Below are 19,162 nucleotides of genomic sequence, written 5' to 3'. Positions count from 1 at the left end.
CTTTTGTGATTAAATAAAAGCAAATTTCTTGTCAATGACAAATCTCCTGAAAAGTAAAAATAAATAAATAAATAAATCTGATACTCTGAAAAATTCTCAGACTTCAGTGAGGCCACATTTTACTCTTAGCAGTCAATCCAATTACTACTGTACTTTCAGTGTACATATACAATACTGGAGATGGTAACAGAGAGCCTTATTGATATTCTTACAGACTATTTTTTCCTTGAATTATTTGCCTGAAATATGAAACTCAAAAAAAAAACCCCAAAAAGAAAAAAAAAGTGTTTGAGCTTTTCTCTCTCTTTTTTTTTTTTAGTATGGACATGAAAACCAGTAAAGATAAACTATATAAGAAGGATCTGCATTTTTCTGTCTTCTTCCAGGAGGAAAAGAAAGCAAAGTTGAAAACCAAATTCATAGCTACTTAGCAAGTTTCAGAGAAACACAGGAAAATTGTGCCTCAAGCAAAATGCCTTGACAGCTTTTCTTGATTTGTACAAAATTTAGTAAATATTAGTATTAGACTAAAATATATGAAAATGAACAAGCAAAATATAATTGCACTGAGAATCTTCCCTTTGCAGAGTCAAGTGTCTTCATTTAGTCTCCTATAGTGACATGGTGAAGGTTTTCACATAAAACTATTATGGTATCATGATATATGAATGATATTTATTTAAAAATAAAAAAAAACTTCAGGCTGTTGTGAAGTTACCTTCCTCTTACCACAGGCAGCAGTAAACCAGAGAGTAATAAGAAAAACGTCAGACATTACCATAAATTATAAGATGAACATTAATGTAATCTACTTCAGGGTTCAAAATTAATTTTGATCTACCTTGTTTAAAAGTCTGTCTAAGTAGCAGAGGTTCAAGTAATGGGTCTAGTTCTTCTCCAACATTTTCTAGCAGAAGTGGAGTTCCAAACTGAATGCAGTTCTCCAGGGTTCTCATATAATCTGTGTCACTGATCTTGATAACATTCAGGCGGTTTTCCTTCTCAAAATTCTTGATCCATTTATTTGCTTGACCTTGAGGATCAATCATTAATGGCCTAGAACATAAAAGACAGTTTTCTCAGTGCTGCAGGAGTTTTTCAAAATTTTAAACTATTTTAAAATGTTTCTGTGTCAGGCTGTCAAGGAAAAAGTGATACAATTTTGATTCTGTTATTTTAAGAGATCGGTGAAAAATAGGTGTATAGGTGTTTTATCACAATTTGAAAAGTAATATCAAAAATAGTTTTAAGAGTTGCAAAAAATGTTTGTAACATTTTTCATTAAATAAACCAGAATGCAGAATTTTTGTAAAATCTTGTTCTGCCCCTCCCCTGGAATTCTCACTATTTAGAATTCATTTATTTTTACAAATTTTGAGTTCTTTATCATATATTTTTTCACTTAAAAAAATAAAAGTCAACAATTGCTTGCAATTTAAATCTGAGATGTTGGTATATCAGCCAGTATAAGACTGGAAATGTAAGTGGGGCAGGGAAAGGTGACAATATTTTAATTTTGTTCAACAGATTTGTCCCCCTTTGTACTTGCTGATTTCATCTATATGTATGTATTTTTATGGGCTTGAATAGTATCAAACACCTCCTCTAACTACACCCTCAGAGAACTAAACAACGTTCTAAAAATGGAATTACACACTATAATCTGAATATAATCTGAATCACAAAGACTAATTCTTAAGAGAACACAGATCACAAGAACATCACTATAAAGTTTTATAATCTTATATTTCTACTGAGTGCAGATTATTTGCAGACAGCTATCGCAAGGTTTCATATAATGTAATAGATATCATCCTTAAAATAAAATTTCAGTTGGAATAAAAAAAAAAAAAATTTGTTAAAGGACCTAAAAGAATCCTTTATATAGATGTGAGTTTCACATACAATAAATATCTGTAAAACATAAAATGTCATCTCATGGCCTTATAACTTTAAGAACCTGAAGTGGACTGTGGTGTATCTTGGCACATACATAACCTGAATCTTATCATTAAACATGTAAAGCATGAGGATTTCTCTGCAATTCTAAAACCGATTCTTACTAATGCTTCATTAGCTAGTAATAGGACAAAAAGGCACAATATTTAAAAAAAAAAAAATAAAAAATAACAAATAACTTTATCCAAGAGCACTGCATCTCCTGAAAGGAAAGCTTTCAAGTAACTACATACACAAATCTCTAAAGTGTTATACCTCTTAAATTTCACAGGAGCTGGATAAAAAAATTCCACTCCTGCTTTCAATTACATGGTCTCTACAGAAGCTACATTGTCTCTAGACATTTAGTTTGCTTTTTTTTAAAAAGTGAAAACTTATTTGGATTTGAAAATTAAACCTTTTTGTCACCTACCAACGTCTTGAATTGTCAACAATGACCCCATTGTCTACAGAAAATATGTCAGTGGGCAAACCAGCAATATTCCAGGCTCTTATTTTTATTGGGTCACCAAGAGTCTTACTCAAAGAGAAATTCTCAGAACAAGGGATATTTTTCTCCTGGGAAAAAAAAGAAAGAAAAGAAAACCCCATTTATCTTTATTCCACGTTTCTTTACAACTTTTATTAAATGCCACTCGAATCCAAAGTCACTATGTGCATTTCCTTTTAAGAGTTTGAAATAGGACAAGCGATTTTTGAGGCCTTTTGCAGTCGTCTGGAAAAAAGCAAACACTTATTTAAATCTAAGTTAACCTTCTAACCTTGCACAGTTTGCTCCAATCTTTGGTACATTCTTGTCGAAATCCAGCAGTAAAAGCTCCCAGATATGCTATCACACCAGCTGATATCAGAACATCTCCTGTCAAATTATCATATGTGTCTTGAAGATCATTTGCAGCATTATTCCATCTATGACAAGCAGAAAATACAGAAAAAAAATTGGTGCTGAAACCTGCACATTAAAGATATTGACGATAAAAACCCACCTTTTTTGTTGTTGTTTATCTTAATTTCAGGTGGAGAATACAGACACTGTGTTTATGTATTTTATTCTCACTTTGAAGACTTTCTCTACAATTCTCCCAACATTGCTACCCATATTTTTACATTACAAACAATGAGGAATATTTCCACAGCCCAGACTGTTACACTCTTCAGCCCTCAGACAGAGATACAGCTCGGAGAACTGAAGTTCAAATTCTATTTTTACACTGGCTGTTATATCTGACATTTGAACTTTAACCTGACCTTGATTTCTCTCCACCAAGGCCTCCAATCAACTTCTCTGCTCGTTCTAGTTTTTTAGCACAGAGATCAACCTGGAATTCTAAACGAGCCTTTTCTTCAGTTTTTTCAGTGAAGGTTCGTTCCAAAGCAGCCAAACGATTTTCAACTGCTGCAAGTTGTTCTCTCTTCTGATTCAAGAGTGTCAGTGTCTCTGCTAAGGACTGCTGTGCCTCTCTCAAACGATCTTTCTTGGGTGCAACCACCTATTCAATTACAACCAATACACAAATGCTTAAAGCACATTTTTGTAACTTTATTATTTAATTCAATGCTTAGGGTGAATATACCAAGCAGAGGAAAAATTTCATAGCACTGAGGGACTAGAATCAAAACCACACCTTTGCAATCCTGTCATACACCTCCATTGCCATAATCCATTTACATAAACCTTCTGCTGCTGAGGAAGCTTTAGCCACCTTTTGTGGATCAAACTCAGGATTAGTCAAGTATTCAGCCCGAATCTTCTGCATGACAGCTGCCTGGATAACAAAAGCATTATAGCTCATCAAAGTCTTATGGCTGACACTTCAAAATTACACTGATTCATTGCCATTTCTCTGCACAATGAAATCGGAAAGAACTACTCAGTATTAATTGTGGTAGAAACCACTGTTTATTTGTTTCTTTTGATTTTCCTATCACACTTTGTGGTCTTTTCCTGTTTTCATCCTAATCCTATCCTTATTCTTCATAATCATGCATTTGGTATGTCTTCCATTTGACAGCTACCTAAGCGCTAAGAGCATTACAGTCACACAGAAGTCTTAATTTACGCTGTCCCTTGTGCAGAACATGCTAATTTCATTATTTACTATCTTTTCTCAAGACACAGCTGTTGGGGATCATTATAAAAATGTATTTCTACTAATGTAAGACAAAATCTAAATGAATTACATTGCTTGTGCCTACTTTTGGGGACCAGTTTTATAAAGGGCAAAGCATATTCAGTTTCCACTGAATTGGGCAAACAATCTTACTATCTCGGATAGTAAGATCTTACTATCACACTCTTGGATAGTAAGTAAGGGGGAGATGGTAATATTTTAAATAAATTTGTACAGCTAGTACATTTCTGCATTTATTGTATATCTTCTATTATACTTAGCAAAATATTACCCATTTTGTCAGCATTCATTCAATCAAAATAATACAATTAGAAACAGCCATTAAGAAGAGCGCCAATGTGGGCAGTTACTTAAAAATAGAAAAACGTTTATAATGCCAGTATATTGATTTAGAAAAACTAGTACAAAAAAAGGCATAGAAAGGTTGGACAGAGATCAAGTGTTCCCTGGTTCCACAAAAAACCCCCAACCAAAACCCGAAACAGAATACATGAAACGAGGCTAAAAGGACCCAGATTCAAGAAGAAACAGAAAGAGATAGCTCTTCATACCACTTAAAGTAGACTTCTGGAATGCTTTGTAAAAAGATCTTGTAGATACAGAAAGTTTACATGGGCTTAAGGGGACTAGAGAAATTACACAAGGGAGATCCACTGGAAGCTACTGAACACACACAAACTACATCTACCTTTGAAGTCCTTTGTTTAAAGTGCCAGAGGCTGGAAGAATATTTGGAGAAATTATCATATATATTGTTCCTACTCCTTCCAAGGCACCTGCTTATGGCCATTTTTGGACACAGGATAATGGACAGGACAGACTATTTACTTTGATACAGTTTTTTTATGTGTTATTTTTACCTTTTGATGAGATACTTATGAATTGCAAAGTTGGAAACATTTGTGCACAGAACATTCAAATAGAAGACAGGCTCTATAGAAGCCTTAGAAATTCCCAAAGGGAATTCTAAAACCTTCTGAAATGCCACTTAGAAAACTCACCCTGAGGAATTTTGACTCACTTGCCATGACCACACTTATTCTATAGAGATACCCTATCATATTGTAAAGATCCTTGGTCATAACAGAAGTTGAGTAACTTGGGACTAATAAGGCCTCTGATACAGTATTTTCTAATTTTTTTTTTTTCCCCCCTGCAAGAAAGTATCTACATGGTAAAAATCACGAAAAATTAGACAGAAGTCTTACTGGAATATTGTCCTTGTCATAGTCTTTCAAATCCTTTAAGAAATTCATGTCACCAAGTAGTTTCTTGCTTGGAGCCCAGTAATCCAAAATCTACAAAACACAGTAGGAAATATCTTTTCAAGCTTTAAAACAAACACAGAAACAAAAATGACAAATCTCTTTTAATTAAAACTCATGCATATTTAATACTGATGACCTTGTACCTCCTTGAGACGTCAATAAAGGAAAAAGTTATCAGATCAAACATTTCCCCCAAACTATACCTAAAGCCAAAAACTGAACAGTGTCTGAGGGAAGAGTTACGTATTATCTATTATCTATATATGAGTCAAGCAAATTAAATGTGTTCTCTTTGTACATTCCAAAACTTAGAAAATTTGGAATTCTGGAAGTTTTCAGTAAAATAATGGATGAAGGCTGTAAGCACTTGCCTACTTTAGTTGGACCTTGGGTGATCTTGTTTATTGAACAAGTGCTCTGTGTTGAGAAGAACATAAATTACACTTTTATTTGAAACTATTGTCTGCCATTTTACCTTGCCTCCAGTACGTGAAGGATCTGCAATTTTTTCAGGTTTTATGTCTTTCATGACACAGACAGCAGCCATGACAAGTTTGACACCAGACGGAGGATTTTTCATTGATTTGACAATTGATATATCAGAAGGCTAAAATAAAAATTACATTTAAAAAAATTATGACAGATGTTATGCCTTTCTCACGACTAAGAGAAATGAACTAACAGAAAAAAAAGGGGAATTATAACACTATTACCAATGAACATAATTATAGAGGGCTTTTAGAGGGGATGATACAGTGTTAGCAAGACAATTAAAAATATCCATCAATGTATCCTATGCAGGGGAAATAAAAAATGAAATAAATGCTAGTAACTGTAAACTAATGATTAATTAAAATTATGTTTTAAAAAGTCCAGGCCAGAGTATTTTTTGATACACTTCCATAAGTGTCATGTAAGACATCTCATATACTTCATAACTCCTACTAAACTACCTTTTACTATACTAAACTCCTGCAGGACTTTCTCAACAATACTGCTTTCAGATCATGTCTAAGTCATGACAAGGACAAAACCTTTAAACCAAAGATACAGATAATTCTTAGCCATAAACAAATGCCATGTTAGACACTGGCGGTGAACATTAACTTAGCTGAAAGAGGAAATTCAGTTGATACCACTGCTGGTAACTTCAGGTTTAGGTTACTTTTCCCACAAGTGGGCTTTCTTGCAAATAAACAATTTCTTAAATGCACGCCCTCCCTTTGTATTCTGAGTACATGAAGAGGAAATATACTGAACAATGACTGTACAGGTCCTCTCCTTTGCCAAAACAGAGGAAATTTAACACTTTTCCAATTATTTTCATCTTAGTGCATTCTTTCCCAAATAAATGGAAGAGTGTCATCAGGTTAAATAACTCTTTCAAATGCTGAAGTTTACATCAGCTTGCCTTCAAAGTGTCAAGAGCATCAAGTGCGGCCTCCAGGGCTGGGATTGCCTCTGCCAGGTCACTCTCACATTCATTTTTCAATGTCTGAGCTTCTTCAGCTTTTTCTGTAGCAATTTCTTCATCTACTTTTACAGTTTTTCTTTTCTGTTCTACTTCTGCAGATTCTATTTCTATAGTCTAAAGAAAAACACATGGGTGAGCTTCCTATTGAGCAGTGAATGATCAAATAAACTGAAATTACCTAGTATAGCACTTATGGAATACTGTAAAATGTAAAGAGAAAATTGGAGTATTTCAATATTTTCATGTATTTTCAATTTATGTTAAAGGAATCATTTGTTTCTTAGCATAACGCAACATCATCATGGAGCTTTAACAGTAGGTAAACTGCATGAAATCAGATTACTGTCAATAAAAGCTATTTAAAATATGTTTGAATTTCAGGAGACAAGAAACTCTTCATGTTTGTGCATCAGGCTGTAACTAAAAAATGACTAGCTTTTATAATGAGTTTTCATAGCTTCAGAATCTATGACACTGACTACTGAAATTTATTTTCTTTTCAGTGATGAGTCAAGCCTTCATCCAAGTACTCCCTTTTCAGTTCTACGTAAGTGGCATCTAGTTTTCTTAGAGGTTTGTAAGAGCAGATAGAAGAGATATCACTGTGACACTTAAAGTGCATAAAAACATCAATCAAATCTTGCTTTTTTGTGATGCAACAATAACATACTAGATAAGCGTATTTTCGCAGGTCAGAATTTTCAAAAACACCCAAGAGATTGATTCCTACATCCCACTAAATTTCTACGAAGTTAATCCTTTTTAGGATCCTTTTAAAAACCAAGTGTATAATCCCTGTGCATGCAAAGACAGACTGTGCAAAGCTGTTCTTATTTATTTTGTATGCTGAAGAACTATTTGTGGGTTTTGCAATGTTAGTGAATGATCTTGGGAAATCCAGTCTAACCACTGTTAGCATGAAAGTTCCTCTAACATCCTTCAGCATGGAGCTTAGGCAAGGTCTGTATCTTACATAAAGAACACCATTTTCTTCCAGTTCTAAAGATATAAGCATAAATAGTGGCAAGTTTCACAATACTGCAAACCCCAGTAAACAAGAAGTGAGCTCAAAAACCCAAACTCAACTCTTGTTCTCTGAAAGTCACATATCAGCAACCTTATACAGGCATATTCTTTAGAACCTGTCTACAATCAGCTGAGATACTGAAGTAGAAGTGCATTGTACGATTAAGATTCCTCATTCAAAGCTAATTATTACAAAGGTGAAATTATGGATCTCAAGAATACACATGCTTACATTAAAAACCACAAAGTTGTATTTGTATAACTCTACCTTCATCATGTTTGCATTATCCAATTTAGCTTCTTCCAGTTTGGGCTGCAACTGAACTAGTTCTTGTTTCATCTCACCAACCTATACATACGCAAAAGAATCAGGTAGGATTCAGCAAGTGCCAAGTACAATTTCCAACAATTTCTATAAGACCTAGATATTACCTAATGACTAATTTATTGATAGAAGGAAGTAATTCAGTTTCAAATCAAAACACTTCAGAGACTTATTTTTATCTCGTATGTACAATCTCTAATTTTAAGAACTATGTTCACTTACAGTCACCTGTTAAGCATTTAGGAGAGGGAAGCTCTGTTCATATACTGCTTAGCAATACATGCTCAGAGGTCTGTGGCCTCTAGCACAACTGCTATGACTGTAGGAAAGAAAAGGCAAAAGACATTTCTTAGAGTTTTACTGTTGAAGATTGAGCTAAACAAAATCTGAAGTAATGCTTTTGACTGACTTCTCCAGGAAAAGACCTGCTTTTGCCAAACATTCTGTATTTTCAGTTGCATTTTTGTCCTAACTCACTTGTGATTCAGCAAAAGCTAGTTTATCTAGTCCATTCACGTATTTCTTCTTGGCTTTCATTACAGTGTCTCGTTTCTGAGTAAGAAGTTTCCGAAACGCAGCAATAAGCTCAAGATAAGAAGTAGGAGTAACATAATTATGGCGTCCTAGACTTTGCAAGAACCTATTAAAAAAAAAAAAAGAGTACCTTTGAGTTTTGTTTTCTTTTTTTAGTTTAACTATTGTTAGCAAAGTTATGTAACTGTTTGACAAAAAACAGGAGTAAGCAATTTTGACAATTTTATATAATATTTTTATGCAGGCAGATAGTATACATTAACTTTTAAGACATAAATGAGTAGTAATGAAACTCAATCACCTATTGTTTTGTTGTTTCTTATTTCTAAAAATTCAACTTTTGAGTTCTCTGTTGCTCAATTTACTACTTTCAACAGCATAATCTTTTCCCTCTTAATATTTCTATAAACTAATGAGTTGTTTTCAAAAGAAGCAAACTGACCTTACAGAGAGTGACAAAACTGAAGTATGAAAGTATTTACAGATGGGCACAACTTCCTGACGCTCACTATCTGTGAGCTGAAGTGTTTCCAAGAACTTATTAGCCACACGTTCAAGGGCATCTTCAGGCCACGGCTGAAGGAGAAATGAGGAGAGAAGCATTTGTAAAATTCAGCCATTACCAGTCTTCATACTTTAAAAACAATTTTTACCACTCAAAACACCTGAATGAGACACACTAGTTTCATCTATTTCTCAAGAACAATGAACTGACATAAGGGTTAAATCAGGCAGCGAGGTCACTACCCATGCAATCTTTTCTGGCAACTCCTGGGTGATCTTCTAGTTAAAAGCTATATATTGTCATTCTATCCAAACATTTCTGTGTCTATGTCATCCTTTGGCAGAAAAATTAATTGACGTCAGCACCAGGCCAAGCTATAGAGCTAACTGCACTTTATTGAGAGTAACATCGTTTACATTAAGGATTGTTAACTACAATAATTTTCCAAGTTTTATTCTGCTATAAAAGATCTATTGATAAACAACAGAACTCGTATTTGCTTGTCATTCCCATGATGCATGATCTGCTTAACAGGCAGCAGAAATCACGATCATTTTACAATCACATTGAAATGGTTTCTCTAGTCTTTTAAAACATACCTGTTACGCGATAAAATGACAAATTACCATCACTGAACTGAGGCTATTCACTACTTCAGAAATGTAAAATTTGTAGCAACAAAATTTAAGTTTGTTTAGCTGTAGAAATACTGAGATCGCACACCAAAGAGCTCCCAAAATATTACAAAAAATGCCTATGCTATTTTAAAATTTTGAAAAACATGGAGTACTCCTATACAGAAGACAAGAGAAAATCTAACAGAACATGAACATATAGAATGTTAGAAAACTGAAGTAGTTTGTTGAGAAAACAATATAAATATTTTCACATACCTGGAACCAATCAATAGTACAGCAGTTGATGAGTGAAGGAAACTGTCTCAGACGATTGCGGAAAGCATCTCCAATTGGGCTGAATGCTACCACAATATGGAGATTTTCTTTGCAGGAGTTCACAAAAAATGCAAACAAGGCCAAGGGACTGAGTTCTTCATGTTTATTGCCAGCCTGAACTATTGCACGAACACCCTTAGGAATAATACATGGGGTAAAAACTGTTACATAATTTCTCATTAAGCACTTCTGAAGTCCTATAGCAATCCTGTTAACGACAGCATCACCATGAAATAAAATTTTTTATTGATAAATGAAAAGGTAGAATAAACTAGAAAAACAGAAAAAGTACTGTTTGAGAACAGGATTATGATATTTATCTGTGACCCTGACAAGTCATTCTAGAAATGATCATCTGCTGCTTTGAGCAACTAAGAATACGTCAGAACAAAAACTAAAAATCCATCCCAAGATGAGTTCCAGATGGATAAGACACATTAAGATGAGACAAAGGGGTTAAGACACATTCTGAAAAATCAGAATTCATAATTAGCTCCCTCAAGAAATAAAGAACCAAAGACTTCTAATGATATATATAACTATCAGGCTTAATTACAATCAGTCTTCAGTCACTCAAAGACTTAGGAGGCACAAACAGATGAGGCAAATTACTACTCTCATTACACAAAAGCCACTACCACAAAAGCAAATGTTTTTCTCATCATGTACTCTTTAAGTGCTATGTAAGTCTCCAAAACAACATTTCAAGACATTAACTTACTAAGAACTTTTTTAGCTTTAATATTATACTGAAATATGCTGTATTTATCTAATTGGAGAGGAAGATTTAAGTTTCAAACATCAAAACATATTCCATTCGTTCATTTACCAAAAACAATAATCTCTCAAAACAAGAAGAAACCTCTAGATTTGAAACTAAAGACTACTTCATAAAAGTATTATTATCCTCAATTAATTAACAATCTATGAAACACTGACTATAAACCCCTAAAACTCAAATTAATCTTCCACAAAGCACATATACTTCACATAATCCCACAATTAAAATAAATGACAAAAATTAGTTTAGTAGCAATAGAGAAAAGTGGAAATATTTTGATGGAGCAGATTTAAATGAGTAAAAACCAAATTTGCTCCAGTTGGCATATTATGGATAGCTACCAAGTTCTAGCATACACCAATTGAATATGTCCGTACAAACTATAAAATTGTAAAAGAGTCACATTATCTTAAATATTGTTATTATATACCTGGCAAGAATGAAACAGTAATAGAGAAAGATGATTAGAATTATAATCTAACTTCTTTGCAAAAAACATGGAATGTAGGTATCAACATGCTCCATAACTTAAGCCCAAGAAAAAACAATATGGTAACATTTATCAAGTGATATAGCTATTTCAATAAAGAACATTTGTGTATGTATTAAGAACCACTTTGAATGTCAACTAGAAGCATACCTAAGTAATTTATCAGTAAACGTACCATAGAGATATGAAGACAGCACAGCATACAGTTCCAAATATTGTGAGCTAACATGAAGTTTCCAGCTTGATGTATACAAAGATTGATGCCCCTCCCTCCCAACTGGTGACTGCTATTTTGAAAATCCAAGCCTGATTTTAGATAGAATTTTTTTAAAAATTGCCTGAGTACATTGCATCTTTACTTCTGAGCCTGAATTCATGGACCACCCTTCCCCAACTTCCCTCTGAGTAGAAATGTCAAGACTATGAAATTCTGTCTAACAATGCCCTAGTGCCCTGGACAGCACGAGTCTATTGACAAAGGCAGGCTGTGTTTTCTCAAAAAATGTCTTTGTCCTTAACTGATCAATGAAAACATTACAATATACATTCTTCTTTTGCACAATACACTGCAAAAAATAACTATGGCCACGGGGTATTTGTGAATGTTCAAGGTTTCCTACGTGCACAACTTAATGTGTTTGTGAACAGAATGTCAGGTCAGAATTAAAATTAGTAGTAGGCATAAGCTACTCCGAAAGTTTACTAATAACTGGCTGATTTACCTAAGGTCTCAAAAAAGTCACAGAATTGAGTGCATATATCCAAAAGCCACACTTCACACTGAACTGACAAAATAGCTTAAAAGGGAGGTGACATTAAAAAGAATTTCTAAAGATACCTCTATAATTTCTTGTTTTTCATCTGCTGCAAAAAGATTAGGTACCTCCCCAGTGTTGAGGACACTGTCAACATCTTCTAAAAAGCTTTCTTCTTTAATTTGTGCATCAGTGATTACAAATACAGTTTTCAAGCCTCTTCCACCTGCATTCTTCAGAAGACTCTAAAAATGCAAGACAATTAAAATATTGTACATTCCAAAACATCCTTCCTCAAAATTAAGTCGAAATGCAGACAGGTTATTAATACTCACTTTCAGATCTTCTCTCCATTCATTTGTACCATAGGTCTTAGAAATCTCTGGTTGAAAAACACACATTTTTGCCATGAATGCTGCTAGACGTGTCAAAGACTGACGTCCACTTCCTCCCATTCCAACCAACAAAGCATTACCCCCTGGCTGCTTCAGAACACGGCTTATACGAGACAAATGTTCCAACACATACCTGTATTTGAAATGCACTGATTACCAGAATGGCAGAAATACATATACATTTGTGAATCTATAAATCTGTGAAATAAGTATAGAAGTAGCATCTCCAAAACAAATTTCTGAAGGTGGGGAGGGGTGGTGAGGTGAGGGGAAAGAGGAAGAAAGGGAGTGGGTATGCATCACAAAATAAAATAAAACTCACAACTCTTCTATTATACAAATATCAGTATTTAGCTAGATTAGAAATGACTACGAATTACTGAAAGGAATGGGCAGTGGCGAGAACAGAAGCACTATATGGATAAAGGTGTCGAAGAAAAAGAAAACCAACAGAAATTCTCTACTTCTAAATCATAACAGTATTATCAGTTTTAACTCTCTTGAAGTATAACAGTTTAAATACTTTTTAAAGGAACAACTGGGGAAAAATGGGTTATATAAACAAACCTCTTCCTTCCCTCTGCCTCTGACAGTGTTTTATAACTTACATGTGAAACAGATACTGGAACATCTTCAGAAAGCAGTATCTGCACATTACTGAGAGACCTATCTATTGTGAAAACACAAGCATAGTGTACCTTGGAATATGCAGCAAGGTCTACAGGAGATAGCCTGTTTAAGTGCAGGGCATGGGGTAGTTAAAGTAAGCTGAGCAGCAGCTAAAAGTGTTCTCAAAAAATGCTTAAAGCATTTCAAAGAGATAAATTGTTTATTTTGATTGGTTAGAAAAATAAAGGACTCAAATCCACATGTTACCCATGAGATTGGACTCTAAGGCTACAGTCAGACATGCTCTCCTGGCTACTATTCAGTGAGGTAACTAGGATATTGCTTCTACACTCAGGAAGTGGCCCCTGATCAGAGGCTGCCATCTCCTCAAACTCCCAGCACAGTTGTATATACAGGTACTCACAAATCCAGCTTCTCAAAATGACCTGGACTGAAATAAACTGCTATTAGAAGTGTCTAAACTAATTCTAATCACCTTCACAAAGCATTTATGTGTCAAGTTATACTGGCAAATATGAAGAGGCAGTAATCTCTAGCAATACGGAGGAGTAAGGAGTTGTGACCTCCTAATCTGTCTCAGTTGTAGCTCTGCCTGATCACAAGCTAAGGCAACAAGAGCAGCCTGCAGTCTAAAATTTCACAGGATTAGCTGCAGCACCAGGCTGGGTATGCGCCCCAAAGCGGGGCATGGCCGTGCTGCATAAAAACAGAGCAGACAGACGGCTATGATTGTGCTATACCTCACTCTGCACCTCACAACCTTAGAATCCTTGTCCTTGGTGAAATGAAAGGCCAGGGGCTGGAAGCAAAACTGACATCCATCTTCACCGGTAACAGAGGCCTAGCAGAAGTAGAGCACCCACCTGATATGGTGCACAATGTTTCTTCAACAACCAAAGAATATATTCAAAGTCTCTTAGGAGAAAAACTTCTCATTGTTTACTTTTGGATAGAAAAAGCAGGGGCATAGGAGAAAAATCAGTTCACTTCCATCCAGAAAGGTGTAACACCACAAACACTTCTGTGGATGCATAAAGGGGAAGAAACATACAAAAACCACAGCCCACAAAATTGGATATACTGAATTATCAACTACTGCTTAAAGCTCTTAATAATACAGATCATATGCACCTGAAAACAACAAGGTTCATTCTTGTTTTGTGGGTTTGATTATATTCACCCAGACACTGCTCCACAACATCACCAAACAGCTGAATGCTTGGAATTTCAACATAAAGTCTTTCATCTCCCTCAAGTTCTGGAATCATGTAGTCACCAAAAAACAAACTTCTCATGTTTTCTTCTGTTACCTATGATAAATATTCAACAAATTATGAAGTCAAGTTTAATATTTAATGAACATATTTCTCACTGGAATTTTAGAAAACAAAAGAGAATTTAGACAAATACTCAAGACACAAGAACAAGCGCTCTGAAATATTTTGACTCACAGACACCACCCACCTCAAAATTCTCTATTTCCCATATTAAACAATTAAACTTACTCTTAATTTGTTCTTGGAACACAATTGGCTCAAATAGCCATTAACAGTCTCATAATCATGACCTTCAGATTACACCACATTTATACAGATGTATGTTTAGCAATTTTCAATATATTATGAAATGGGTAACTAAGACCACAAAGTTATTTCTTCTATACATCAATGAAATGACAGGGGAAGAAAAAAAGAAAAACAGAAAAAAGGAAGACAAGGCATACAGTATAACATGTTATACAACATTTTAAATACTAACATTTCATAACAGTTACAGAATGCTGTTTACCACACAGTAACTCAGGCTAAATTTATAAAGGGAATGTTTCTTTATCCTGTAAATCAGGTCCCTGGAAGTCCATTTAAGAGCATTCATACTTGTATTGCTCCTTGCAGGCACAGTACTATGCGCAGATCCCAGCTATTTTTGTGGCAGTGATTTATAAATTACTCTGGTTGTTTCTGTTATCTTATCTCCCATTGCCCAAAGATTGACTACGTGCTGCTACATCTCCAAGAAAAGATGTGACAGAATTTTTTTGAAAAGTTGCTCTGCTGTCCTACTGATTAATTGGATGCTTTATTTCTATGTGCAGACATCTAGGAGCTTAATAAAATACTACGCTTGATAAATTAAATTTCATAAGATATAAATACCCAGGGTTTTTTGGGTAAATCTGAAAAAATGTTGCACTATTTTTTTAATTGAATAAGAAACAAGTTTTTGTTTCACTATCAGACACACAAAATTCTTTTATGGAAAAGTAATAAGTTTACCCACATTTTAAATGAAATGTTTTCTGAAAAGGGTGTTTATGTACAACAGTCAAACCCTTCCAAACATTTTTACTCTTTTTTTTTTTTCCAAAGAAGGCATTTTGCCAAATTCAATTCAACTTTTCAAGAACATTTGATTCAAAATTTCATCTGCGATTGAGAAACTTTCTAGTTTATAATGAAAGCAATTGTTTTGCAACAGGTTAAATGTGATACTCACAGGTGTGTTTCCTTGCTTCAGGTGTGCAAAAACTGAATCAAATGCTTCTTTGAAATGTTCTTTCACAATATCTTTCATTAAATTGAACAACCAGGCTCTATCACTGTCTTCCACTAGACGGTCATAGAAGACACGAAATACCTCATGTACAAACAGCCGAATCATTACATGTTTGCTTTCAATTGATTTTCTCTTAATGAGCAAGCAGCCATGGATAACACGTGAAAAGTCACGCAGGTTGAATGTATAATGAGATTTGGCTGGCGTGGGCAAAAGATTTTTGATGGCTTTCTTATACACCTTAAGATAATAACAACAAAAAAGAACTAAATCAACAAAACAGTAACAGCGACTATATTATTATAATAGATCTTAAATGTCTTCTAAAATTGTATTTCTCCACGAAAAACATTTCACACTTAATAAATCCTAATAATGTCTAAAGATCTCGAAGTCCTCTGAATATATCAGATGCATGTCATGCAGTTCTGGAACATATATGTACTACTAACCTAACTGCAAAGGGGAAAAGTAATTGTAGCAAGTGTAAAGAAATCTGTTGTAGGACCAGGAATACCACTCCGATCTTTTGACCTCCTTTAATTATATGATATCCTCCTTCAAGTGAAAGACTGAATGATACGCAATGGTAACTTCCTAGATTTTCAGTTGTTTAAATCTATTTGTTTGCGTATCTACAAATTACTCAAAAAAAAAAGAGTCAATAAGAATGCTGTGTTTTGACTATGTTTTGCTCTAATCTGGAATGCATCAGCTGTTGTTAGCTTATGCTGTTATGGCAGAAACATTTATGTTCATTTCTCATTGAACATAAATAACATACTGAAGTGAATGCTGACAGAGGAAACTTTTAATCTGTCACCATATACTCACTGGTGAAGACAATTATCAAACATCAACCTGCTAAAAAAAATGTACAGTTAAATCAGGTGTTACAGGCTTGACTATATCCATGGTACTGAGTACACATTTCACCTGTTGTCCCATGTCCAAAGCCAATTCCAAAGCCCAGTTCTTCTATTATACTTTAATCCTAGGAGGTGTAGGGTATTGCTTACCAGGATGAAAATTCATGTTAGCACAGATTCTCTAGCCGGCAAATGTGTAAGAGTCTAACAGTATCAACAACATTTGATGCAGTCTGATGAGAAATACCTGCATGACTGTATTAAAAGACAACACTCTGAAATTGGTCTAAGACGTATCCTGACAAAGCTGAATGTTTTAAATATGTAGTCAAATGCATTCAAATCGCTAGTAGCTGCTACTATTATCTTCTGTCTAAAGAAGGAAAACTTGCGCATTTCTTGCGAATTACTTTTTTGGTTGGTTGGTTGGTTTGGAAGGATTAATTGAACCGACAAAAAGATTTCTAGAGGCAGTAGTCAGTCGGCCTTGTGATTCATACATTGAATGTATTATTTAACAATCGTTCTGAAATACCAGCTATGCGAGTCCTTGGAATGAGATGGATTCAGTCTTGAATATGTCCTTGGGTATAAGTAGAACTAGTGGAAAAGTCTGAGAAAGGCCTCAGTTCTGCAGTAGAAGGAAGCCACATCCCCTGTGAAACTTCAGCCATTTGATTTTGCCTTTGAAGCTGATCAGATTTTCTGTCAGAATTTTTCATTGGTGAAATATTAGCTACCTAATGCATTTCCATGATGAATACTTATCGTAGGCAATAGATTTGTTCACACTGCTAACGATTTCTGCTACGTAGTAAGCCAGCAAAGCTATGCTTTGATATTATGTCTGTAACTTAATGCTTCTTTGCAAAAATGTCACGAATTGCCATTCCTTTTTTTATGTGTATGGTACATTGCAAATGTGATACTTACTAAAATCTGTAACACGGAACTTCACAAAACATTTAGAAATTCAATACAGCTGGGCCTAATGGCTTTCAGTTTCACAACATTTCTGTGATGTCTTTTGTCATACTGGAGTCAGATTCTACAAAGCCGCTTCTTTAATCTGCTGTGATGTGCCCATAATTAGCACAAAAACTGGGAGATGAAGAAGGAAAGTGGAGAGAGTGATTTCTTCATTCTTAGTCTCTCTGAGAAGGAGTGTTGGAAGGGTTGCAACTGATATTTCCACTTTGACTTTGCGTGTGACAGCTTCCCGTGCCTGTCTGACCCCAAAGAGATTCCAGTCTCATCTACTTGACATTATGTGGACAGGTACCTCAGAGCCCACACTAACACAAATTCAAAGACAATTTTTGTAGAATAAGAAGGTTACTGCAACAATAAAACTAAGACAATTTTGTCAAAGCAGATGAGGCTGTATGTTAAAAATAATAAGGAACAAAATATCTAAAATCTCTACTTCACCAATTAAATTATTATAGAGTCAGTGGAACTTTACCAAACAAATTAAAGGCAACTTACATTACGGTGTTTGCCTCTTACCTCTAAAGTGGCAGTGACAATTTGATTTCCAGTTGTGAAGAACTCGGAAGAAAATTCACTAGTCCGTAGGTAGAAAGCTACTATGGTAGAGAAGATGCGAACCATTGTTTCATCGCTAAAAGAATTAATAGTGCAAATGTTGAAGTGTCGCAAAAATCGAGGAGTAACAGGATTCCTCCCACCGCCTGGAGGCCCCATAGCAGCAAGCAACTGTACATCAACAAGTGTAATTTTAGATGTGTCCTTTAAATCATACCTTCAAAATAAATTGCAGTGTGACATTTAGATAGTTACAGATATAACACATTTGTTACATATATTACAGAGTATTCTCTGCATGTATAACATATATACTTAAAAATATGTACATATGTTATATATTACATACTATATTTTTATATATATTTTTATACCTATTTTTTAAAACAAACAAACAAAAAAAAAACCCAAAACCATGAACAACTAGTCTTATAACTATGCCCCAGTTAATCTCAACATATCACGCTGGCCTGAAAGAAAGATTATTTGTTTAAACTGGGTTACATAAAACCTGACACAAAATTTTGAGACGAGTATTTGAAACTGTAATCTGACAAGATATATTATCTCTATGCAAGAGCAACAGATATTTGAGCCTGGAATCACAAAAGTAACAGTATTTGAGAAGTGCCTGGAATCACAGAATAATTCAGGCTGGAATGGACCTCAGGAGACTACCTGTTACAGTCTTCCAATCTAAGCAGAGCCAAAAACCTCAAAAGCAGGGAAGACCTTTAGCTTGTTTTTCTTAATGCCTATTTCCGGATCTGATTTCATTGTTATTTTAAAAAATTATTTTGGAATGTTGTTTAAAAAAAAAAAATTGTGATCTTGGATGACAGTAAAAACCAATACAATGAGTAAAATCAAAAGTTTTATATAATTGCATGTATAAAACTTTTATATCTCTCTATATATATGTAGATACAAACCTCCCACTTTACTCTGAGGAGGAAGAGAAA

The 19,162-nt window shown here is 34.6% G+C and overlaps 1 protein-coding gene across 1 annotated transcript in view; it reads right to left on the bottom strand.

Annotated features, from left to right (window-relative positions):
* Positions 1-19,162, bottom strand: part of DNAH12 (dynein axonemal heavy chain 12) — a 77,316-nt gene that overhangs the window by 19,480 nt on the left and 38,674 nt on the right. The window contains exons 40-56 of the mRNA XM_075159036.1: positions 18,162-18,417; positions 15,724-16,023; positions 14,359-14,537; positions 12,538-12,730; positions 12,286-12,447; positions 10,117-10,311; positions 9,161-9,294; positions 8,662-8,824; positions 8,128-8,208; positions 6,771-6,947; positions 5,835-5,966; positions 5,300-5,389; positions 3,585-3,725; positions 3,208-3,449; positions 2,721-2,868; positions 2,372-2,517; positions 842-1,056 (exon numbers count right to left, since the gene is read on the bottom strand). Coding sequence (XP_075015137.1) covers positions 842-1,056; positions 2,372-2,517; positions 2,721-2,868; positions 3,208-3,449; positions 3,585-3,725; positions 5,300-5,389; positions 5,835-5,966; positions 6,771-6,947; positions 8,128-8,208; positions 8,662-8,824; positions 9,161-9,294; positions 10,117-10,311; positions 12,286-12,447; positions 12,538-12,730; positions 14,359-14,537; positions 15,724-16,023; positions 18,162-18,417 — 2,954 coding nt within the window. The remainder of the gene's footprint in view (positions 1-841; positions 1,057-2,371; positions 2,518-2,720; positions 2,869-3,207; positions 3,450-3,584; positions 3,726-5,299; positions 5,390-5,834; positions 5,967-6,770; positions 6,948-8,127; positions 8,209-8,661; positions 8,825-9,160; positions 9,295-10,116; positions 10,312-12,285; positions 12,448-12,537; positions 12,731-14,358; positions 14,538-15,723; positions 16,024-18,161; positions 18,418-19,162) is intronic.

The sequence above is a fragment of the Calonectris borealis genome, chromosome 10 (assembly GCF_964195595.1).
Source record: "Calonectris borealis chromosome 10, bCalBor7.hap1.2, whole genome shotgun sequence".
In the NCBI taxonomy this organism is placed as follows: Eukaryota; Metazoa; Chordata; class Aves; order Procellariiformes; family Procellariidae; genus Calonectris; species Calonectris borealis.
This window is presented reverse-complemented; position numbering and strand designations above follow the sequence as displayed.